The sequence below is a fragment of the Cimex lectularius genome, unplaced genomic scaffold (genome assembly GCF_000648675.2).
Source record: "Cimex lectularius strain Harlan isolate CLEC.00 unplaced genomic scaffold, Clec_2.1 scaffold49, whole genome shotgun sequence".
Classification (NCBI taxonomy): domain Eukaryota; kingdom Metazoa; phylum Arthropoda; class Insecta; order Hemiptera; family Cimicidae; genus Cimex; species Cimex lectularius.
The window spans coordinates 1758012-1782685 of NW_019392644.1; the positions used below are offsets into that span (position 1 = coordinate 1758012).

At 34.6% G+C, this 24674-nt stretch overlaps 4 protein-coding genes and 1 long non-coding RNA gene across 6 annotated transcripts; 2 read left to right on the top strand and 3 right to left on the bottom strand.

Annotated features, from left to right (window-relative positions):
- Positions 1-1216: 1216 nt before the first annotated feature.
- Positions 1217-8638, top strand: LOC106665989 (alanine aminotransferase 1). Its single transcript, XM_014392832.2, has 9 exons — positions 1217-1690; positions 5613-5811; positions 5872-6002; positions 6062-6175; positions 6233-6442; positions 6500-6620; positions 7837-7958; positions 8034-8368; positions 8434-8638. Exons 1-9 carry the CDS (start codon positions 1469-1471, stop codon positions 8522-8524), a joined length of 1545 nt encoding a protein of 514 aa, XP_014248318.1. The 5' UTR covers positions 1217-1468; the 3' UTR covers positions 8525-8638.
- Positions 8639-11335: 2697 nt separating this feature from the next.
- Positions 11336-12385, bottom strand: LOC106666016 (ras-related protein Rab-1A-like). The gene has a single exon (XM_014392883.2). The coding sequence runs from the start codon at positions 12068-12070 to the stop codon at positions 11462-11464; it is 609 nt and encodes a 202-aa protein (XP_014248369.1). The 5' UTR covers positions 12071-12385; the 3' UTR covers positions 11336-11461.
- Positions 12386-14039: 1654 nt separating this feature from the next.
- LOC106665950 (COP9 signalosome complex subunit 1) lies at positions 14040-19883 on the bottom strand. 2 transcript variants are annotated; one of them, XM_014392775.2, is made up of 9 exons: positions 19500-19883; positions 19354-19443; positions 16739-16911; positions 16374-16671; positions 16214-16297; positions 15584-15919; positions 15428-15516; positions 15107-15371; positions 14040-14167 (listed from the first exon to the last, which is right to left on the bottom strand). In XM_014392775.2, the coding sequence occupies exons 1-9, from the start codon at positions 19530-19532 to the stop codon at positions 14099-14101; spliced, it is 1437 nt and encodes a 478-aa protein (XP_014248261.1). In that variant the 5' UTR covers positions 19533-19883; the 3' UTR covers positions 14040-14098. The 2 variants fall into 2 exon arrangements, with proteins under 2 accessions (XP_014248261.1, XP_014248260.1); XM_014392774.2 differs by having other exon boundaries at positions 16730-16911; positions 19500-19882.
- A 73-nt stretch (positions 19884-19956) lies between these two features.
- Positions 19957-23853, top strand: LOC106665951 (cytochrome b-c1 complex subunit 2, mitochondrial). The gene is made up of 9 exons (XM_014392776.2): positions 19957-20069; positions 20152-20264; positions 20388-20579; positions 20646-20862; positions 20926-21040; positions 22507-22606; positions 22674-22884; positions 23489-23707; positions 23766-23853. The coding sequence occupies exons 1-9, from the start codon at positions 20034-20036 to the stop codon at positions 23847-23849; spliced, it is 1287 nt and encodes a 428-aa protein (XP_014248262.1). The 5' UTR covers positions 19957-20033; the 3' UTR covers positions 23850-23853.
- LOC112128385 lies at positions 22802-23482 on the bottom strand. Its single transcript, XR_002910968.1, has 2 exons — positions 23002-23482; positions 22802-22915 (listed from the first exon to the last, which is right to left on the bottom strand). It is a non-coding gene; the product is annotated as an uncharacterized LOC112128385 (long non-coding RNA).
- Positions 23854-24674: the final 821 nt, after the last annotated feature.

Here is a 24674-nt window from a genome sequence, read left to right on the forward strand (position 1 = left end):
AACCCAGTACCGCTCAAGGGTTCTCCATTTCAAAAGAAGGAGGGAGTAACCGGGTAATTAAGTCAACCCTCCTTCAGGGCAGAGGCAATGGAAAAGTTGACATATTGGCCAAAGTGGGAGACAACATGGACTCTCTAGGTCTTGAACCGTAGGGGCACCAGGGAAATAAAATGGCTGGAATTTATCTTCCAGAAGATAGCCATCTTCTCTGACAGCCAGGCAACACTAAAGGCCCTAGCCTCATGCAAAGAACTTTTAAAACTGACCCTGGCTTGGATCCCTAAGCGTTCAGGGCATAGAGGCAATGAAAAGGTTGACATGTTGGCCAAAGAGGGAGCCAATATGGGCTCTCTAGGTCCTGAACCCTACTGTGGCTTAGCATCTTGCCATAAAGACAATACATCTCACAATGGATCTTTAATGAGTTCAAAACCCGGTAGAATAATACCACAGGCATGAGGCACGTGAAGAGATTCATATAAGGGCCATCCGCAAAACTTACAAAGGAATTACTGGAAGGCAATCGAACCAGGGTTCTGGTTGGACTCCTGACAACATTGCCACTTAAGAAAGCACATGCACTGGATAGAAGTACAGACAGAAGAAACACTGTGTAGATACTGCAACGAAGAGGAGATCACAGAGCATATTTTATGTTTCTGTGAAGGCCTATGTAGATCCAGGTTCTTGCAACTAGGACCGGAAAAACCACAAGCAAGATGACTAAGGAACTGCTGGCAAGGCTATGGAGGTTTTTAACTATTAACAACCTGAAGCTGGCCAATGAGTTATAAAAAACAGGGAAGCACAATAGATCTACTCAGGTCAAGGTGCAGAAAGCCTTGTGGCCATCTCTTTTATCCCTATCCCTTTTCACACAGAGCTATCTTGTCGCCAACAATTTAAGCATTTCACATGATAGTTGATACCAACGACTAAACACGTTTATCTTTAACATTTATTCTGAATACAGGAGTTACAATGCAAAAGGTAGAGATTTTTAAATAGAAAGGGCACAGTAAAAAAAATTTTCTTTAAAAAAAAATCTCCAGGGTGTAATTTTTCTACAAAGTAGAGTCAAATTCGAGCCATTTCAATGTTTTTAGGAAGTAATTATTTGTAGCCTAGGTTCAAGTAATTGAATGATATTCTATTTTGATGGGATAATTTTTAAAACAATTGAACATTATTTCCATATGTAATCTATTTAAAATTGATTGTATTAGGACCATATGTCAGCATAAATAGTGGAAATCAATCAAGACTAAGTTGGAATCTTCGATAGTTCGAGTTACGCTTGGCGAAGTTGACGAAGAGGCCCAGCCATAAGTCAGGCAGTAGCGAGACGTTTTTAGCCCGGTGGCGAGTGCCAACTGCCAAGTAGTAGCGGGCGACTCGTTTCGGATCGTAATCGCTAGTCGGTCGAGAGCGGCCAGCCCTGATACGTTGTCAGTACACCTACATCGAGATGAACTGTTTGCGGCTGGTTTGGTTGAAGGACGCCCTCTCTCAACGGAGGCCGAGTGCCGTCTTACCACGGCTGTTCAACCTCGACCATCACGGAAGGAACATGTCGTCCGCCAAGACCCTTACCCTCGACAACCTCAACCCATGCATCAAAGTGATGGAATATGCTGTCCGAGGGCCCCTCGTCATAAGGGCATCGGAAATAGAAAAAGAACTGAAGCAGGTTTGATTTATTAATTTTGCAGATGTCACAACCGAACGTCAATAAATTTAAAGGCACGCCCTTTATTTTTGTTCTGTTCTAATTCTATTTTCACGTCATTTTTATTTCCTACGATTTCATCTCAGCTTCAATTAAACCTTTCTCTTTCAACAAAAATTAACTTAAAATAACAATTTTATATTCATTTTTTTTAATGGCGATCCGTAAAATCGAAAAAATTCTGACATTAGATTTTTATTTATTAACAACGTTTAACCTTCCACCTAGCCCGCTGTTCTGTCACTTTTTCGAATTTGAACTAGATTTAAGTTTTCTAAGGATTTTGACTCGATTTTTAGTTTTAATTTGAAATAAGTTCATTTTCGTTTTGGAACAATTTTTGAAAGACCTACATTTACGGTTGCCCAAGTATCTAGAACTTTTTTCGAAATCTTCTGGACTAAATTAAAAAAAAAAAAAAAAAAAAATAGTCCACTTGATAAGAAGTGACTTAAACACATTTAAATTTTTTTATTTAAAAAGTACATTTTATCTTTGAACAATTTTAAATGGACAATCATGGAAAATTTATCAATGTAAAATGTTTTTTATATTTCAAATATTTAAGCTTCCAACTTGAATTTGAACTTGATTGAAGTTTTTGAAAAATTTGTCCCAATTGTAATTTTAATTTCAAATAGTTTAATTTCGTTTTTGGAACAATATTAAAAGAAAAAATGACCAAAGTTGAATTTTTGTTGGTCTTGACACATTTACGGTTGCCCAATTTATAATTTTTATTGAAATTATTTTAAATGAAATTAAGTTCATTTTATGTTTGAACAATTTTAAATGGACGATCTAGGAAAATTTATCAATGTAAAATTTATAAATGGGCGATTGAAGTCACAGTAGCACGAGCAGTGGCTTATTTAGCCGAAGGTCATGGCTTCGAATCCCACCATTCATATCGAGAAAATTATGTATAATTAATTGTGTATAAGTACGTACAAGTTTAACTACAAAAAATCCATCAATACATGTTCTTTAATTATGAATATTAAATCAATAAAATGGTATTTTTAGATATAGTTGCCCAACAGACTTAATTGTCACTTGATAAATTTGCAGAAACAAATATGCCTGCACCAAAAAAAAGTCTACTAAATACAATGTATTATTTACTTGGTCAATGGAGTATTTTTTAAACTTATGTAACAGTACCCTAACCATTCCTAAAACTTACATAACAGTAACCAATAAACAACGAGACATAAATAAACTGCAAGAAATCTACGTACAGTACAATCATAATGAAATAACAATAATTTTTTAGCAAATTGAATTTTAATATTTTGTAGGTTCTCTTTTATATACTATCAGTTCAGAAAGTCTATTTTTCATTGAAGAATTTTTTCTAGTATTATACAGTCTATTTCAAAATCCCATAAATGCTCGATCACGTTTGAATCAGTAGATTGGGGAGGTATTTTTACCAACCAGGGTGCATTATTATATTAGAAGACAAAAATTAAATTTCAAGTAATATCACTTAAAGGAAAACTGTAAATGAAGGCATAATTAAAAAAAGATGCAGTGCGATTTAAAAAAAAAAGTTGATACTCGAGCGGCCATAAATATGTCGACCAATAAAAAATTAAACTGGTAAATTTTTTTTTCTCCAAATTCAAGTTGGAAGCTTAAATATTTGAAATATAAAAAAACCTTTTACATTGATAAATTTTCCAAGATCGTCCATTTAAAATTGTTCAAAGATAAAATGAACTCAATTTCATTTAAAATAATTTAAATAAAAATTATAAATTGGGCAACGAACATGAGTCAAGACCAACAAAAAATTCAACTTTGGTCTTTTTTTCTTTAAATATTGTTCCAAAAACGAAATTAAACTATTTGAAATTAAAATTACAAATTGGGTCAAATTTTTGAAAAAACTTCAATCCAGTTCAAATTCAAGTTGGAAGCTTAAATATTTGAAATATTAAAAAACGTTTTACATAATTAAGAATAACTTGATAAAAGTTGGTATGTACATACTTTATATTTAGGGCTCAAGTTGAATTTTTCAATAATAAATAAATCAATTATCTTGATTGATAGTGCCTTTCACTATTAGCAAAAATTTAGCCATTCTAAAACATCTTGAACCATCTTAACCCACCTAAACCATTGTCCATTGACAATTCCTCAATAGTCAATAACTTTCTATAAAATTCTTCTACATTATTACTATTATTTTTTAATTAAATCCGCTTATAAGTATGCGATAGGCCCTGCTGGATAATAGAACCTTTCACTATTTTTAATGAAATAATAATTCATAAAATCTGGCAAGATTGTCTACCTGCTCGCCGTCATCACATGGACATTATCGTTTAATATTATCAAAAATAAATTAACAAGAAGTTAACAGTTTACGATGAAATCATATTTTTGAGAAAAATAATGAAATTGAAGAAAAACTGTAATTGGTGCTTTAGGCGGTTAATAATGCATTTAAAATGTATGTAAAAAATATTCATTGTAATTAAAAGGAACATCTTCAATTACAGAGTTATCTGATAGACTCTTATATCCACTTTTTTCCGTAAAGTGTCTGTGTGATAACTCACTTGATAAATTTTATCTACAAACTTTTTTTTTTACAGGTTTAGAATTTACAGTTTAGTGTTAATTAGCAATTCTTAATAGTTTTAAATGTTGAAATACTACAAGTATGGTTACAAATAGTCATAACACTTTACAGATCTCAAATAGAACTATATTAAGGGCAGGCCATTTATTTTGGGACTTGCGTTTGTACAAGTATATTTAGTTTTTGTATGCAACACAATTACAATTATTTAATCATTGCGTCTTTGTTTTATTCGTTTTCACTCCTCCGACATAGTTGCATTTTTCCGTGGTAGTGATTTAAAACATAGATGTTTTAACTCATTTCCATATCTGTTGATTTAAAACGTAGATGTTTTAATTTTTTACCTTATCTGTCGGATAGCTCGACTTTGCCCTACTTCTCGCGTAATCTTTTTTTCCTGAAAGATATTTTTCATTAATGAAAAAATTAAAAATTTGTTTCACTATCATTTGTACACTTGATATGCAAATTATGACTTAAATCACTGTGCATTTAATGTGATCAAAATTGTTTGATCTGTTTTTTATGTTATGACATATTCTAATATGTAAATTTAGAAAAAAATATTACCATGCCAGTTTTAATATAATTAAAAAGAAACATATTTAAAGTAAATAAACATCAGTATTAAATTATGATTATTTCAACTGATTCCTTTTTACATCTATAGCATATTAGGGCGGACCTGATAAAAGTCTGTTGCTTATCATTTATTTTATCAGTTATAAAAATTGAAATGTCTGTGATTATCCAATTGAGAAAAGAGCGCTTGTTTGAAGAGAGCGAAAGTTCACAGATAACTGCTGACCAATAAATTTTCCACGGCAAATTCGCCAATGTTCAAACAAACTTTAGAGAAAATACAATCTTTTTTAATTTACTATTACTACTAACAAAAGGATTTATTCAAAATTAATTAGAAATTTACGTAGTATAGAGCAAGAATCTATACAAAAGCGAAGCTTGGAAAATATGTTTTATTAATCTTTTTATGTAAGGCTTTGGTTGAAATGAACAAGTTAGTGTCACGAGCGGGATTGGAACCCATAACCTTCGGCTCAATACACCGCTGCTCTAACAGCTGTTTTGTTTTTTTTCAACCAAAACTACATAAAAAGATTAATTAATTGAAAGACGTAATTTGGTCAATAGACCACTAAATATAATAGATTTGATATGTTTTATGTTGAAACATGAAAACATTAAATTAATAGATTTCAAATCAAAGATAATAAACAAGCATCACACAAAAGAAATGTAATATATAATTTTTTTGTTAACTAGGGTATAAAAAAGCCATTTACTGAAGTAATGAAAGCAAATATCGGGGATTGCCATGCGATGGGTCAGGTGCCGATCACATTTATCAGGCAGGTGTTAGCCCTGGTTAGCTACCCAGCGCTTATCAATGACAGCAGGTTCCCCGAAGATGTAAAATGTAGAGCCAAAGACATTCTGAAAGGCTGTCGTGGAGGAAGTGTAGGTTTGTATTTGGGTTTTCTTAAAAAGATATTTAATGAATTCTCATATTTATAACTATTAGGGTCTTACACGGATTCACCGGGTATTGAAATGATAAGAAAGCACGTCGCTGAATATATTGAAAGACGAGATAATCAACCGAGCAGCTGGGAAAATGTATTTCTTAGCGCGGGTGCTTCTAGCGCCATCAAGGTGATTCATTATAGCCATTTATGATTAAGCATGAGAATTAATTTTACGTTTTATTCCAGTCTGTATTGAGCCTTCTCAAATACAATCATGAAGGTAAAAGACCGGGAGTTATGATCCCGATCCCACAGTACCCTCTTTACTCAGCTTCTTTGGCAGAGTTCGACATGGAACAGGTATTTCATCCCCCATTTCAGCCAGATAAATCTGTTTATTACAATCTTTCAAAATAGATAGGCTACTACCTTGATGAGGATAAAAACTGGGCCTTGGAAGTCAAAGAGCTCGAAAGGGCGGTGTCGGAGGCGAGAAAGGTCTGCTTCCCGAGGGCGATCGTCGTCATCAACCCCGGCAACCCGACAGGGCAAGTACTAACCAGGCAGAACATAGAAGAGATTATTAAATTCGCAAAAAAAGAAAACCTTTTTATCTTTGCAGACGAGGTTTGATCTTTGTATATTTTCAGTTGTATTCTATTTATTAACAGTTTTTCATATTAGGTTTATCAGGATAATATCTATGACCCTGAGAGTGAATTCCATTCTTTCAAGAAAGTACTGATGGAAATGAAAGACCCTTACGACAAAATGGAGTTGGCGTCATTCATGTCCTGTTCTAAAGGTACAACCTTATTATATTTATTATTTTATATGTAATTTTGTCCAATTGCATATTTATCAGTAAGAAAAAATTAAAAGCTTAACATATGACTCTTGAGTAATAAATGTTATCGGATTGATTTAATCATTGATTTAATGTTAATGATGATAAGGGAGTTGGTTTTTTCCCAAATTATATTTTATTTAAATAGGAAAGATAATACATATTATTAAATTAAATATTTAAAATGAATGTGCAGTCTTTACCCTAACATAAAAATTTACTTTACATGCCATAGTATAATAACAAGAGTATTGAAGTATAAAATGTGTTTCTGCTTGGAAACATTTTGAAAGTTGAGTAAAATCACATTGCACCTCTTTAAAACAAGCATTACTCTTATAAATTAATTAAGGTTTTTAGTTGAGATAAAAAAGTCAATGACAAATGAAATGGCCACGGAAAATGTAATATGAATTTAATAAGTTAAAATGAAGTATACTTCACTAAAGCTCTCTGGCCATTTCATTTGTCGCCGAGAATCAAATAGATTACACAACATTTGAAAAATGTCGAAAAGGAGAGAAAATTAAAAAAAGTGGGGTTGAGATGGGAAGTTAGTGTCCGAGTGGATCGAAGTCACGATACCTCAAGTGGTAGAGCAGCAACGAATCTAGTCGAAGGTTGTGGGTTCGAATCCCGCTCGTGAGACTGACTTTTTTATCTGAACTAAAAACCTTAATTAATTGAAAGTTATTAATTGGTCAAACGGACCACGAAAACTAGTGAAATTTTTCTTATATTTTATTGAGAAATTGAAACCGAAGACCCCCACCTCACAATCTGGATGCAGCATACATATTGGCAGAAATAGATTACTCAATAAAATAAAAAGATGTCATTCCAGTATTTTCCACGCAACTTTATCCATCTCCACACAATTTTCCATCCACTCTTAACCATCTTCAACCTTCATCCATCTCCATCCACCCTTAACCTGTATTGTAATTTTTATAAAGATACGCCTGTACTCATTGTGACATATCATGAATATAGGATCATCTAAGGAAATTATTTAATACAAAAAAAATTATTGTGTTACAGCTATGCTTTAAAACTTAAATTATTATTGTTAAATTATCTAATGACTGTGTTCCGTTATGCACAACATAATTGGCTTCATGTCATTCAGAATTTTTTAAATTTAAATATGATTTTACATTGTTGTAAATTTAAGGATATATGGGAGAGTGTGGATTACGAGGGGGTTATAGCGAGGTGGTGAACTTAGATCCAGCAGTGAGAGCGATGTTCCTTAAATCGATCTCTGTAATGCTGTGCCCCACCGTACTCGGACAGGTACACCTGAAGAGAGTGTCAAAATCATCTTGTTTATTTATTTTTACCTAAAAAGGTTTGGTTTTAAAATTTTAGGCTGTGATGGATTGCATCGTAAACCCACCGAGGTGCAGCGAGCCTTCATATGAAATGTTTATGAAGGAGAAAGAGGACGTGCTTTGCTCATTGAAAGACAGGGCGAAGATGGTTCAAGAGACGTTCAACAGTATAGAAGGCTTTTCTTGTAACACTGTCCAGGGCTCCATGTACGCTTTCCCACAGATGAAATTGCCTTCCAAGGCGATAGCAAAAGCTAAAGAAAAGAAACAGTGTCCTTCTGTGATGTATGCGTTTGAGCTGTTGGAAAGCACCGGGATTTGCATCGTGCCCGGTGCTGGTTTCGGACAAAAGCCTGGCACGTATCATTTCCGGTGAGTACAAAACATTTCGCTCATCAATACGTATGCAATAATATTTTTTTTAACTTTTTTTACAGGACGACGATTCTCCCACAACCTGAAAAGTTGAAAGTAATGTTGGACACATTTAAAAAGTTCCATATGAAGTTTTTGAAAGATTATTCTTAGTCAATTTTATTAGGTCAGTCTTCAATTAATTATTTTAAAAAATCTAAGTGTTAAATATGTGCACTTAAAATTTTGAATATATATGAAAAAATATATTAAACACTTTTTGAAGTAGTTATGACTTCCTTATTTATACACTTTTTAAATTAATGATTAATTACAAAGTAAAAAATATTCACTAGAGTAAACTCTAAAGAGGTATACTTAAAAGAAATGTGTATGATTGAAATAAATGTATTTTTGCTTTTGACGTTAAGAATGATTTTTTTCCAATCATCCTTGTACACCAGACATGTTTCAGTGTTTCACAATCTTCAGTGGTCGGCTAGGGATGGTCAAGAATTGTTAAACACCGTATCAGGATAATTAGGGTTAAACATTTTTTTTAAACTTTCACCCTCATAAAGGCCATGACAACCTTGACATCATGCCTCAGAGAAAAATCGTCTATGCTGGCAACAATGTCCCACCCTCCATACTCTCCAGACTTTGTCATTTCCAAGTTTTACTTATTCTGCACCCTAAAGAACCACTTAAAAGGCAGAGAATTTTTGAATTAAAAATGAAAATTAAACTTAAAGAATTCTTTTCATCCAAGTCAGAGATTTACAAAAAATGGATATTTCTGCTACCAGAACATTGGCAGTGTGCTATAGAATACAAAGGAAATTGCATTTGGATTAAAAGTAAAATAAATTTGTATTTTGAAAGTCTGACTTTTTTCTAAAAACTGCACTAATCCAATACATACACACAACTATATTTTATTTTGGTCAGGGCTCAGTGTACCTACATCTGAGGTGGGTGACTCTCAAGGCCTGTTAGTAATTTATTGTAAATTAAAAAAAGGTGGAATTGCCGGTGGACAGTGATAAGAGTTAGGTTCAACCTCTGTACTGATTTGAGCTTATGTAAATCAGTAATAAATCTTTACATAGTTTCTGACAATTTCATTTCACTGCCAGATAAAATTATGAACAATTATTTACAAAAAAAGACTATCAGTTGTGTCATTCAATCAATTAAATGTGTAATATGTTACAGGCAAAAGAATAAAACATAAAAAAATCAGAATGTTCAACTGATGATTACCATACCTAAAGCCAAAACTGCATACATATCTTAAAATGAGAACAAATATACATTATTTACAATGAGCAAATGAGAATAAATAATATACATTATTGCAAGCCAAGTACCACTATCAAATTATCACCAACCAACAATCATTAACAATTCCAATATATTTTATTTACACTGCCATCCACTATACATAAACAAAAATTGCTCGTCAATAACAGGACCAGTCAATTAAAAATGTATCTGTTTTTACCTCCAAAGAAATTCTACTACATACCATAAAACTACCTCTGAACGACCCTCTTCCGGCAATGTTGCATTGGCTGTAGTGCCATACAGCTGCTTGATAAACTTGAAGTTGTCTGTCTGTAGAATAGAAAAAAATCAGGACTCATCTGAAAACATAACATTCATTCATTACAAATTTCTGTTCGATGTTGGAGCTCCCTTGAAAACTCTAAGCAGTCCTGAACAACTGTCTCCAGTAAGCGCTGGACCCGTTGCTGACCTTTCTACAGTCTCCTTCGTACTGTTTCAGCGCTAACGGACATATCCCGCACGGTTTGAAGTTTTGAGACATTTCAAAATTCAATCTTAATGAAATGAAATCTCATAAATCGGTCGTCAGCTGGTTCCCTGGCTCTTAAGGTACCCTCCGAATACACCTTATGGACTCCTGGTACCACTAATTGACAACTGTCATTTACAGCAAATCTAAAACTCGCAGCATAACTATGATTTCTTCCATACTCAGCGAATACAATGGCCCGGTACTCCATACTCACTCATTTTCTGTATTTTGTAATTGTGTTGTGCCGGTGGCAATAGTGAATAAAGGCATTTTTATAGGATTTAATGCCCTCGAAGGTTGACATTGTGGAGGATTTTAAATCATATTAGGAACTAAGCAGTTTCGCTTCGCTGTAAGCACCAAAAAAAATACTTTCCATCTAATTGTAATAATTAAATCATTTTAACAATGATTTAACATTCACAAAACAAAAAAATATAGCTCAAATTAAAAATAAATCAAAATTTCAAAGTGCGCCACTTTTTTTGTGGAGCAGTGCAATAATAATAAATGCAGAGAAATAATTTAGTATTTATTCGCATTTCCACGTTACTTCACAGTTTGACATAACACTGAACACAAACTATTGTGATATGTGTCGCTACAAATCCATCTTACTATCTTTACATAACTATAACTATACCCAACGAAACAGGATTTATTTATTTGAAAGATACTGTATCACTTTCAAATAATACATTTAATTGAACAGGGCAGGTCAACCCCTATGATTCACCTGTAATCGTAGCGATTTTAATGAATTTATCTTGTTTGTAGAGGGGAGGTTGTGATTTGCTTTGATTCTTGAATAAAATAATCCAAACAAAAATAAATCTTGTATAATTTTCACTTTATTAATATTACATTTTCACTTGTTAAGCTTTATTCCCTCATAAAGAAAAAGAAAATCTAGAAAGAAATGATAATGAATATGATCAATCACAATATAGTGCACTACCTAAATATAACAATCAAGGTATTAATAATAACGTTAAAAATGAGCATAAACATGTATAATAAATTCAATTTATTTTAAGCAAATATATTCTTCTTATATGTTTAAATATATATATATATTGTTTGTTGTTGTTTTTTTCACTCTTCTTTGAAGCATAATAATATAAAATGTGTATCTTCCCCCCCTCCCAAACAAAAAAAAGGAAAAACCAAGACAAATTTATTTAAATGGCCAAATACAAATGAAAATTAATGGGGCTATGGATAAAGAAAAGAAACGGGATTCGGGCCGTGGCGTCGTCCGGTCTCGCCTCGTTCCATCCGCGAGATCAACAGCAGCCGGATTTCTCTTGAGTGTATCTCTTTCCGTCTTCGATCTTGAGGCTGGGCTGGTTCTCCGGTGCAGACGAGGGCGGCCCGACCCTGTTCTTGATCTCAGCCGCCATCGTGATGAACGCCTGTTCCACGTTGAGCGCGTTCTTGGCCGAAGTCTCGATGAACGGGATCTTGAGCTGGTCCGCGTACTCCTTGGCCGTGGCGTAATCGACGACCTTCTTCGCCGTCAGGTCGCACTTGTTGCCGACGAGGAGCTTGTTGACGCTGTCGCAGGCGTAGCGGTCGATCTCTTCGAGCCACTGCTTCAGATTCGCGAACGACTCCTCGTCCGTGCAATCGTAGACGACGATTATCCCGTGGGCGCCCCTGTAGTAGCTGGACGTTATCGTCCTGAACCTCTCCTGGCCGGCCGTGTCCCAGATCTGCAGTTTGATCGTCTTCCCGTCCAGGTCGACGGTCCTGATCTTGAAGTCGACTCCGATCGTGCTGATGTACGACTCGGAGTACGTGTCGTCCGCGAACCTCAACAGGAGGCAAGACTTGCCCACGCCCGAATCCCCGATAAGGAGAAGTTTGAACAGGTAGTCGTATTCTGGGTTCATACTTTCGCGATGAATCGACCGAGAGAAAACACGATTTCAATTAATAAATAATTTCCTTTTCTCTTTTATTTCCGGGATTGGAAAGAACCTCTCTAGTTTTAAGGTTAATTCACGTCAGACGACCCACATCGCACACGGCGCGACTCGGCTCACTTGTATCCTCGGTCCGCGTTCTTTTAAAACTTTACAACTACGATTTCGACTTGGAAATACGGACGAAATTTCACTTTTGACGATAGGGCGACGTCAAATTCCGACCTGAACGGGTGTCAACGACGTAGTCACCACCAGAGTGACGGCTACGCTCCCAACCGACTTTTATCCGAAGCGAATCGACAACCTTGTCGTTTTTCATGCCTCGAAATCAAGTTTCTCCTAGAATTTTTCCGACTTTTACTTTGAGTATTTAACAATCGGACAAAAATTATATTAAAAAAAAAAAAGTCGAGTGTACAGATTGTCAAATAAAGACGCTTTACCACCGTTGACGTCATTGGCCGGTCTACATTATTTTCCCATTGTTCTATACGTCAGCTGATGGACGCGTCATGTAAAAAAAGTGAAAAACCCAAGGCTAGTCAATCAAGGATTAATTATTATTATATATCCTGGTGTATTATCAACCGTGGGTAATGACACGATATCCAAAATATCGGCGCATTAACAAAAAAGACTTTTTTCCGTATCAAATATGGATTCTCTAGATTTTTCTAGTTTGGTCGTTTGTGATCGTCATGGTCCGCCTATCCTCGATGTCTCGGTTTGTCAGGCTCATTTTAACTTTACACTGGTTTCACTTATACGTCTTATTACTTATTCTCATTCAGTTTTCATCCCTAACAAAACAGAAAAATGCAAACCTACAAAGACGAGTCTGACATACCAAAACGGCTATTTTAAGGATTTTTCCAAAATTACCATATATTTATATGCTGGAATTTTCTTTGGTCTCCATTATAAAAAGGAATAGTCTTATACTGATACATTTTACAGTTAAACGTATATTTTGTATTGAAACATTTGAAATTAAATACTGATACATTTAAACCCATTATTTTGAATTAATAAATCCTTTTAAAGGATTTTGGATGAACGGTTGTAGGTCAGTCATACTCATATCACCGGTGTGTCACCTGCAAACGCAATTTTTACAACTATTTTCGGAAAATCACTGGTGCATAACAAGTACAGTAGTACATCTAATACGCTACCTTGTGGCACTCCTGAATTTATTTTTGATGTACCTCCATCACCCTTTTCATTATGTACCTAAATTGATGGTTGATGAGGTACTCGATATTCCACCTACTACACATTCCCACTATAAATACATTCACTCAATGCCCAATAGGGGGCACAAGAATATCGATACTATATATACAATAAAACAAGCTCAAGCATTATAATCATATCAGGTGGCATTCATACATGCTCTCTATTAGGCACCCTTCTGTTAGGGGGTACATTGAGTAACCTTTCTCTAAATGCCGAGCACATACGCAGGCTTTAGCCCAAAACTATGTGTGTCAACCTTGAGTAGTCTAATCTTAATCGGCTGAGGCTGTCCACCCACCTCTTCTACTGAGTCAGATCCTGTGAGGGCCGATCCTGCCCACTGACACTGCCACTTTCTTAACGTGTTCTTATTGCATTTTTAGCATCAAAGGGTCGGATCTCAATAGTTAAATCTGGATGTTGGGGCATGCCAGCTATTTAATACTTTAGTGCAAATAAAAGTTATGTTTTTTATAATCAGTAGCAATCGATATTTATCGTAAAATCTGGGGGAACAAACCAATAAGGGCTACCAGAAAGAAAGAAAAAGTAAAGATATGCATAGAAAAAATTTATTAATATATACACATTTTATTGTTATAATGCAGTAAAGCAAGGAAAATAAGAGGTAAAATGTTAATTTCCAAATTAATATTATTATTAAGGCCTACCTTTTTAAACAACGGACTCTGAATAAATTTTTGCATACGAAGTGAAATGTACATTTATTTATTTGTGATGATTAAACGAGTGCTATGGTCTAGAGCTTGCTGGCGCCACTGACATTTCCCCTGCTCCTTGTCCTGCTTCTCTCTGCGGAATCTAATGAAAGCCAAACGAAAACAAAAAGGTGTAAATGAAACTGTTAAAATTTCAAATATCTGGTGTACAGTCATAAAATACATTTATCTCAATTATGGTCATTTTATGTTGATTTTTTTAATTAGTTAATTAAGTATGTAATTCCTGTTATATGGGAGAGTTTAATGTTGGGTGTTATGGATGAGGGGGTCAAACCACTTTACAATATATTTTTCATACTATCAACAATTAAAGTCATGGGCTTGTACTGAGTATGGCATAATGAACTGAAATGTACTTTTGAGCAATTTTTAAAAACACCTTCAAGGAAAGACCTAAAAATAACAAAAATTAGAAATTTTTTACTGCTACCTCAAACTTATCGATAAAAGATCATTCTAGTGTAATACCAAAGGACATATAAATAAAATGGTCTATAATTATTTTAACACAAAAAAAGTATCCAGTAAAAAATAAATGAAGACAAAAATAACAAATTAACCTCACAAATCTGCAAATTTTCAAATCGAAAAAGTGAAAAAAATCTTTTAACAGCATAAAGTGAGATCAACTATGTTAGAAGGAATTTGATCAGTGCAAACTCTCCAGTGTGATATATGAAGATTGTCAAAATATTATCAGAAAACAAACGAGCTAATATACAGTGATATTTCTTTATGTTGTCTGTGGGATGATGAACCAGTAGTGCAATTATTTATGATCAATCTGAACTGTCTATTATAGCTGTTTTACACTGATAGACACATTGCTGAATTTCACCACTGTTAGCGATGTGTAGAGATGGTCAAGAATGGTTAAGGAAGAGGTTGTCAAAGTCAAAAGTTATCAATCAAATGGTTCACATGAAATTCTGCGAAAGCAAGACCAGAAGGCTCATCACCCCAACAGGATTCAAGGGAAGATCGAAAAACTATTAATTCTATTAAATGTTAATCTCACTTTGACTGAGATGTGGGCTTTGAGCAGAGCAGCCCTGAGTATGAGCATACGTGTCCGCCTCTGGTATTCCTTGCCCATTTGTAATGCCTTTTCGAACGTCCCACTCCTCTGGTCCATGTCTTTTGCGTAGAGTATCTTGTTGTGAGAGTCTATCCTGGCCTGAATTTGGCCGTCGAGTATCAGCTGCATCAACTCGTCTTCAAGGGCCGCAACAGTTGTATTGAACGCGTTCGCCATCTTTCCCATCTCAGCAGATTGATACGGGCTATAGAAAATTTTTTTTAGTAGGTAATTTAATAACATAGTGGAAAATTGTCTTACCTGAAATACTGGATTAATGCTCGATTTCTAATTTGGGAATATAGCGTATTGACATGAGGAGCTAAATACATATCCAGGTATAAATTGTCCTGGAAAAAAGTAATACTTTTTTGTTTAACATTTACTACATTTACTCTGTATATAAACAATACCTACCTTTATGTCATCCAAAAGCTTGAGGCATGTAGCGTACTTCGATTCGTAGAATTTAAATATAATGTCCCTAAGCTGCGGTTCGAGCTCAAGGAAGAGTTTGAACGAGCTGCTAAATATGACGTGTCTCTGGAGGTCTGCCCTGTCAAACGTTGCTAGAGCGCAGAGGCCACCGTAGACAGCTATGTTGTTGGGCGAAAGCAGCTCGGGGAATTCGGAGTGGTCGAGATTCGCCTGGAGAAATTGTTTAGCAGCTAGTTTGTATTTTTTCGTCGCTAGCTCTGCAAGCCCCGCTGCACATTTAAGCTTGCCTATTATCAACTGGTTGCTCTCCTTGCTCTAACACACAATTAAATGTTAAAATTTGGTAAATATTTATGAGTATAGTAAATATGAAAATTCAATTTTCACAAAAAAAAATAAAAAAATAAAAAGTATTTTTGTATATCGGTGGATAGTAATGATGCCCATTAGACCATGGGATTAATACCTACTTTCATTATTACAACTATAAACTTAAATGGATTTTGGCTTTCTTTTTTTTTAAGAATATTTCAGGACAGACTATGTATGTGTGTGCTCTATAAAACAAATATCAACATTATCTTATCAGTTTATTATCTTATATGTTACCTGGGAATCAGAAAAATCTGGTGTCGATTCTGCTTTGCTAACATAGCTTAAAACATGAGACCAATTTTGTAAATAAACGCTTACCTGAAAGCAGAACGATCAATTATTTAAAGAAAACAAAAATATAGATAGAGATATAAGCTGATAGTGAGACAATTACTTTAATAACATTGAGACACATGTTAACAACATGTTTCCCAGAAGTGCAATAATCTCGTGCCCTCGAGTAACATTTGAGAGCGTTGCTGAGGTCTCCCGAATCAAGATGGTGATCACCAAGATCATCGTTGCCACGTCGGATGCTTTCTTTGATCGAGTTGCTTTTATAATTTTTCAAATCTGTATCAAGCTTTTCAAGCTTCAGAGCTGCCTTTTTTGCTTTGTTGTCCACCCAGAGCGCATCCAACGTCGGCACGTCCAACGGCCCTCCTCCGGCAACGTCCGGAAGTGACATCGACCTTTAACAGATCACCTTAGTAATGCCAACTGTGCGTACTGCCACCCGTCAACACTTACGATACACACTGTTGTAACTTTTTATGCAACTGCTGATATAGATTTACATTGTATGTGTTCATAACATATGAGATTGCCATTTTCAATGCTTCGATCCTCAAAGTAGGACAATGATCTGCAATGTACATCAATCTGTACAACCTTGCAAGCCCTGTATAACTATTAGCATAGACATCTAAATCCTAAAAATGAAATACATTCACATTGTCATTTCAAACATTTCTTAAATTAAAAATCATAAATGTAATGTAATATATAAATTGATTTAGAAGGAAAGACATAGCTTTAAGAGGAGACAAGTATATGCTGATAATACTAACATATTAATATTATTTTCTGATTCTAAAATGGAAAATCAAAATTAACACATTGGAAAAATACGGCAAAGAAAATTCATTAGAAGTTTACAAAAAAATTAAATAAATACATAATAATTATTATTATTTGGAGATCGTGAAATGTGGTCTGGTGTGACGTAGGTTTAGAAAAATATTTTCTTGCGTGTAATAATAATATTTTCAAATTTTCAATATTTTTTCTTATCGCTTTCTCTATCTAGTAGTATACAAACTGTATGTTATTATACAGTGAACCAGAATTCTTATGTTTATATGTTATGTTATTTTAGTATTGTTAATTTATTTCTGATACTTATATGCTGCATTAACAAAATAATAAGTGTTTCTTTTAAGTTTTAACTTTACTGGCAACTTTAAACTTTTTGATGTAAAATTATAGTTGTTTATCACACAGACATTTTTTTAGGGATTTGAGAGCTTGACATATGCAGAAAAATGAATATGAAAATTAATTTTTTTACTCATGAAAAATACAGACAACTTCACATCAAAAAAGTGCACTAAGGCCTCGCATCATAAAGACCAGAAATTGTGAAAAACGCGAAGTGTGGATGATCCAAACACGTGTCGATACCCTTTTCTCGTTCAACAGAAATAGTGCATATAGTTGTGAAAAGCAAACAGATCCAAAACACTTTGGATTTTTACAGTGAACTAGTGTGAGAACTGTATGTCTCTCTCTTGCTGGTTAACCTTTTTTTTCTAATAAAACATTTTCTAATAAAATTATATAATATTTACAATATTTTAATAAGTAACTAACAAATATGGGTATAAGGAACAACCAGCCTGGAATTAAAAGTACAGGGTAGCGCTAAAATCCAACAACTTAATTATAACTAAAAACTTAAAAATTAGTGAAGTACTTTATAGACTATAGCTCAGCTAACATGCTTAAGGGCCTTATAAGTGCTCTTTTCTTTAACTATTCATAGAAGTGAGTGGCCGAGGAGCTTTAAAGGTTCCTTCACTTTCACAAACGGCCAATCATACTTACATGTTCTTGCTTCCCAAGCACTTTAGTAACTGCAGAGCTAAGTAATTGACAAATATCTATTATTACCCACTGACTGATCTACTGGTGTCTGGCAGTCTGTACAGACTCGCTCTCAACGCTCCTGACAATCAAGGATACTTTTTCAGATGAAGGCATCCATTTACACTTCATCCCACATACTGATATAATTGCATAACAGGACAAAAACAAACTCGACTCATCTGAGAATAGGGCATGGTAGACTCACTCATGGATATCTAATGGCTAGAGTATTATCTCTTTTTTGTAAAGTATGTAGGTTATTGGTCCCAGTAAAGCATGTAATAAATAAGTGAATAAATCTGACCAGGTAACACCACCTTGCTTGTCAATTTGGGTCAATTCCTTGAATATAGACAATCTGTTTGCCTTCCTATGCAACTAAATTATAGCTCAAAATGAAGATTACTCTAGCCAGCTGGGTATAGGGAGGATTGAGCTTCTTGGGGTGCGAGGGCGAAGGGCGCACACCCCTCTGGAAGCCTCGGGACACTGCAGGGAGCCCAGATTCAGAGAGGTGTGGATATTGGCAGTGGTATGCCTCAGATAATCTGTGCAAATACAAGTAAAATGTACAAATGCGTTAATTTTAAGAGTAAATCCGAGGGTGCGTTGGATTGTAGGGACTCGCCTCCTTGACTGTTCCCGGAACTGCTTAGCCACCCTATCATAAAGTTTAAGAGAGTTAAGGTGAAATATAACCCATGGAGGTTGATCGCCGTTTTATTACTTTAAAAAAAATTCCTTTGCACATTCAAAGAGGCGACAGGTGAACAGTCTGTGTTGGACACTGTCATCGATTCTGCAGTGGGGAAACAGAGGACTGTTGGTTCTATGGTACTAGATATGTGCATCTACTCATCTGTAACCATCAGTGAAGATAATGAAACGCTGAAATGTGTCCGTTCAAAACAGCTAGGAAAGGCAGACCAGGATGCACAAAAATCCCTAATACTACAGAGATATGTATTTGTCCCTATCCTTCATTAACCAGAATTATTGAAAACGACTAAAATACATGTTTAAAACCCCTTAGATCTCTCTATAAAATAGCCAAGTAGAATGTAGAACTATGTTCACGCAAATCAAGTGCCATGCACATACAGATCTAGGTCATGATGTGATAAAGATTCCGAGTGCATACCAGGTACCGGTACCCGTATGAGTACCTTACGCAGACAACTTTTGTAATAGATGTTGTAGGTAACGTTCTAAGATGTAAAACTCACTAATGTCGGGTTTTCCACCAAGTAGGGGTCTTCTTCAGTGTTGTCGTTGTCCTCAGGCGGCGCGTCCACCTGCATCGGTTCAATAGCGTTCTGTAAATAAAAACATTTAGCCACTGTCTCGTTTGGAACCGGCCTTCTCGTCTTACCATGTAGATCGGAACTGGCTGCATCGATGCCATACAAAAACACCGACGCAAACGGCTAAAAAGTCGAGACGAAATATGATCCTGGGACGGAAAACCTCATTTAACCGGCCCCCCCTTTCGATAATTTTTCCCCCTGACTAGAATAAATTACTTGTTTAATATAAATAACAACTATCAAATCAATTTTTTTTTTATAAATTAAACTTAGCAACTTGAGGTCTCGATTCGAATGTAACCTCTGTTCAAACGGGCGAACCAGTGATGCTGGCCTCGACAAAATAAAAACCGTAAAATCCGGATAAATCTAAAACTTTCATACTAAAAAGACGGCTAAAGTGAATTAAATACATATTATTTTAAATTCTTAATTACACTTTAAACCGAGAGTTTTAAAATATTTCCCAAATCACTAATTAACAATATTGATCAGCTGTTTTTTTCTATTATTCAACGTGCAACACTGAGTGAAAATTTTCTCTTTCGTCTGCCGTCTGCCTGGTTTTTGTCTGGGTTACAGAAATAAAGATAGGAAGAATGGCGAGTAAATTCCCCCTTGTCAGAACCCTCGCAGTAAGTTATTTTGTTACATTAATAAACAATTAATTAACACACCCTCTTACTTTTCGTATCTATCTTTTATATATAAATAAAGAAAAGGACTTATGCTGTGGCAGCTGTAGAAAATCAAGTCCTGTCCAACAATCTGACAGTCGCTTCTGCCCCATCTAACTTGAAAGGCCTCTGCAAAGTCGCACTCGTAGTCAGGTATGCTTTTATTAAAAATCCGACTTTATACCAGAACGAATTGGCTTTTGTGAACTGAAAATCTGTTGGAAATTAGGGATTTTGTAAAGAAGAATATTGTACAGGTTTTATGTCTTATTATAGAGCTGGCAGTCGATATGAGACTATGGACAATTATGGTGCATCCCATCTGCTCCGTGCTTCTTTGGGGTTAACCACAGCTGATGCGTCAAGCTTCTCGATTATTAAAAACTTGGGCAAACTCGGAGCAACAATGAGTGCGACATCAGACCGTGAGACTCTTGTTTACACCTTGAATGCCACTTGTGACCAACTGTAAATATTTTTTTAATTATAAATTTTTATTTAATTCACGTTTTTGCCTTCTTTTTTTTTTTAAAGGGATGACGCTTTAAAATATTTCAAAGCAGCTGTCGCAAAACAGGAGTTTCGCCCTTGGGAGCTCTCCGAGGTGTACCCGAGATTGAAATACGAACTGGCGATTCGCCCTCCGACCTCGTTGGTTCTAGACTTGGTTCACAAGGCTGCGTACAGGACCGGCCTGGGAAATTCAATATATGCCAAAGAATACCAGCTCAAGAAACTATGCCCTGAAACTGTAATGTCAAAAAATTATGTTTATAATTTTTTTTCAGTAACGCTAATTTCATTTCTTTTTCAGCTTAAACACTACGTCAACAGTCGTTTCCAAACAAGTAAAATGGCTGTCGTGGGCGTTGGTGTTGATCAGAGCACTTTGACCAGTTTCGCGGAAAGCCTCGGATTCCAAACTCAGGGTAAGTTCATTAAAGATAAAATTGAATTTCTCATACACATTTATAGTTTTAAAAAATTGGCCAACAACACATACAGAAGTTCTGACCGAAGCTTTTATTGAGAGAAAAACTGAGTTAGTGAGTCGTCCATTGTCCAACGTCCAGCATAGTATTGTGCTGACTGTCTGTCTGAAAAACTCTATGAAACAGTTTTGAAAACGCCTAGTGTTCCGTTGTTGCAACTATGTACTAATCACTGACTCAGTTTTATCTCGATAAATAGTTAAAACTGCTGCATGAGTCATTAGCCTTAGTGACATACTCTCTCTCTAAGACCCAATAGTTTAGTCCTTGCACCTTTTCAGGATGCATTTAAAAATAAGACAAGGCCTTCTGTCTACTGGAAACAGAAAGCTGTAAACTGTGAAACAACATTTTCATGTGAATCTTTACATTCCTAATATCTCACCCATTACCACAGCATTCGTCCGAACTTTGAATAGGCTATATGGAATAGGTTATATCTTTAAATCCTTTCCTGAAGTTGAATTGATTGTTTTAGAATCTTTACAAATAGTATACTCTAGTATAGTAAAATAACAATAAACAATAAAATAGTATAGTAGATGTAGATGTAATACATATTTCAGGGTATGGTATACTGCGCCCTTTAAGAGCTATTGTATCCCCTGTGCTCTGCCTAAAGCACATCGGTGAGTCCTATTTCATCAAGAAACTTGATNCCGTCAGGACGGCGACGAACGTTTCCCGGGGTTCACTACTTGGAAGCGGGGTTGGTCTTTGAACCCCAAATAGTATAGTAAAATAACTCTACATTTGAATTAACATTTTTTACCCTTTTCAGTTCATTCATTGACGAAATGAGAAAAATAAAATATAAAAAGAAAACCCATAACAAAAACGTATTGTTTTCTATCATGTTAGTACTATAATTTCAAGTAATTTTTCTGTTTTATTTATTTCACATACTTAATAACTGAACTGGATCATCATTCAAAACTGGTCTAATTTTTTTGAATAACATACGCCTAAAAAATTGGAAATATAGTAACAAAATCATTTTGTGAATAATGGATCAATAAACTGTACCTAATGTTTTATACCTAGTTAAAGATTTAATCTATACTAAAAACGTTTGGAGATATACACTCCCAGTGGACAGCAAGGCTGATCAAAATTATTGACAACAACCAAACTACATAATCTACTTCTATGTGCATTAAGAGTATTAGTTTTGTTGTTTTCAGACATAAAATGCTAAGATACATTTATTATTAACTTTGATTTCGTTGAAAATATAATTTTTTTAAAAAATAATAATGATGAAACACCATGAATTTGAAAGAAAAGTGTTAACAATTTTTTGACAAAGTAAAATAAAATCAGACAGTTCTTTTTTATTAAATATATATTAGAAAATATTTTTTATGTTGATCATTGTAATTAACGATAATTATTCTTTGAAGGAGGCAGTTCTTCAACACCTAGCACGTACCATGGCGGTGAGGTGAGGGAAGATGCAAACACTCCTCTTGCTTATGTCGTACTCGTCGGTGAAGGAGCAGCGTGAGTATAATCTAAAGTTTTGTTAATGTGGTTTTAATATATAGGTAATTTTAATATTTAATTTTAGATTGAATAAGAAAGAAGTATTTACTTATGGTGTCCTCCGTTACGCGCTTGGAGGTGGATGCAGCATCAAACGGGGTGTTGGAAGCAACCCGTTGTCGAAGGTCGTATCCAAATCGTTCGATGCCACTCACGCCCAGGCTGTCAACTTTTCTCACTCTGATTCCGGTCTTTTTGGACTTTTCTTAGCAACGACGCCGGAAAACACTAAGGAGGTAGATACGAACACGTTAGTGTAAAACTGTTCTAAAACAAAAATTTGTTGAGTACAAACAGATTACAATAGATAAACAGATTTTAGGCCAATAGGATAAAAATGAGTCCATTTTTACCATGAAGATGTTTTAAATTGTATTAAATTAGAAAATTTGGTAATTTATGATCATGTGTACTTACTATTTTTGTATGTCATATTCACCATCTTCAATTATTATGTGTGGATGTAGTTTAAAAAATATCTAGTTTTCTACAAACTCCACTTTTACCATTTTTAACCATCCATACAATTCACCACTATCAACGGACCTATCCTCAGTCATCACTATTTATTTGTAACCATCTCAAGTAAGAAAATACTTAAACAAACTTCCTTATCCTAACCTCAAATGAAGATGGGGAAATGAGCCTGACAGATCAATATGGGTAAGATAGGCTGACCAGAATGATCGGGAATGACCAAACTACTGTAATTTACTTAATAATTTACAAACCTTGCTTTCTTGGAAAAATTCCATAATAAATTTTTTCCAAATTTCCAAACAAAACCAGGCTAACTTTGTTAACATGTTATGTATTGGTCTATTTTTTATTGTATTTCAGGCAGTTACGGGTGCTATGAAGGCCCTGAAGGATGGAGTTACGGAAGCAGATGTCAACAGGGCAAAATCTCAGTTGAAAGCACAGGCTCTTTATGAGTCTGAGAGCGATGACGGTGTCCTCACCGACCTTGCAAACCAGGCGGTGCTTTTAGGCGGTGGAAAGAACGCTAGCAGTCTAGTTTCAGAGATTGATAGTGTGACGACCAGCCAAGTCGAAGAGGTAAGAACTAATTAAAGTATCTTTTTTTCTTCTTTTTTGATTGAATTTTATTTTCTAGGCACTTAAAAAATTTTTAAATGGCAAAAAATCATTGGCGGCTTATGGAAACATAGCCAATGTCCCTTACTTGGATGAATTTTAAAAAAGAAGAAATACAAATACAGAGATAGAAGTTAATTTTTAGATTTTCTTTGTATATACTTCCTAACTAAATTGCAAATTTAAATAAAACAAATTGTACACATTCATTGTTATTATGTTTCAGTCATAAAAATGTATTTATTTGAATAAAGATTTTTTTTAAAGAGTTCACAATTATTATGTTATGAACTGTTAGATTTGTGTTTGTTTCTTTTTCACCCAGCTTATCTGCATATTTTGTTGACATACGCATGTGATTGGTGGTTATAAAAATTAATCAACTATTAATGACAGAAATGTTCATGATTGAAAATTAATACGTTCCCTCAGGCATAGATTTGTAAACAATCTTGAGATTCAGCAAAAATTTTGATTTTTTTTATTAAATTGAAAACTGGTCTTCACAGTAACGATCTGCCAAAGTGATACTGACAGTTTGACACTGGTTCTATTCAAAAAGTACCATGAAAGGGGGGTTTTCAAAAAGAGATGTGTAGTTCTGGGACGATTCCATATTTGGAGAATGGTTTAATGCATCGTTCCAGAAGATATAATGAATGTTTATGAAGAAGGTGAAGTGTGAAAAACAAATTTTGGAAAATGTGCTAAAAGTTTATTTTAAATAATAAACAAACAAAAATAGCTTAAGTTTCTAGGAATACCAGTTTTATTTAAAAACAATTTTTTTTCTGTTGAAAAAACTAACTTTTTAACTAGAGCTGTCGTTATTTCAAATTTTCACTAAATTTTAAATCTAAAAACAAATCTAATATAAATTATTTTGAAATATCTTTCGTCTTAGAATCTGATCAGCAGAATCTTCACA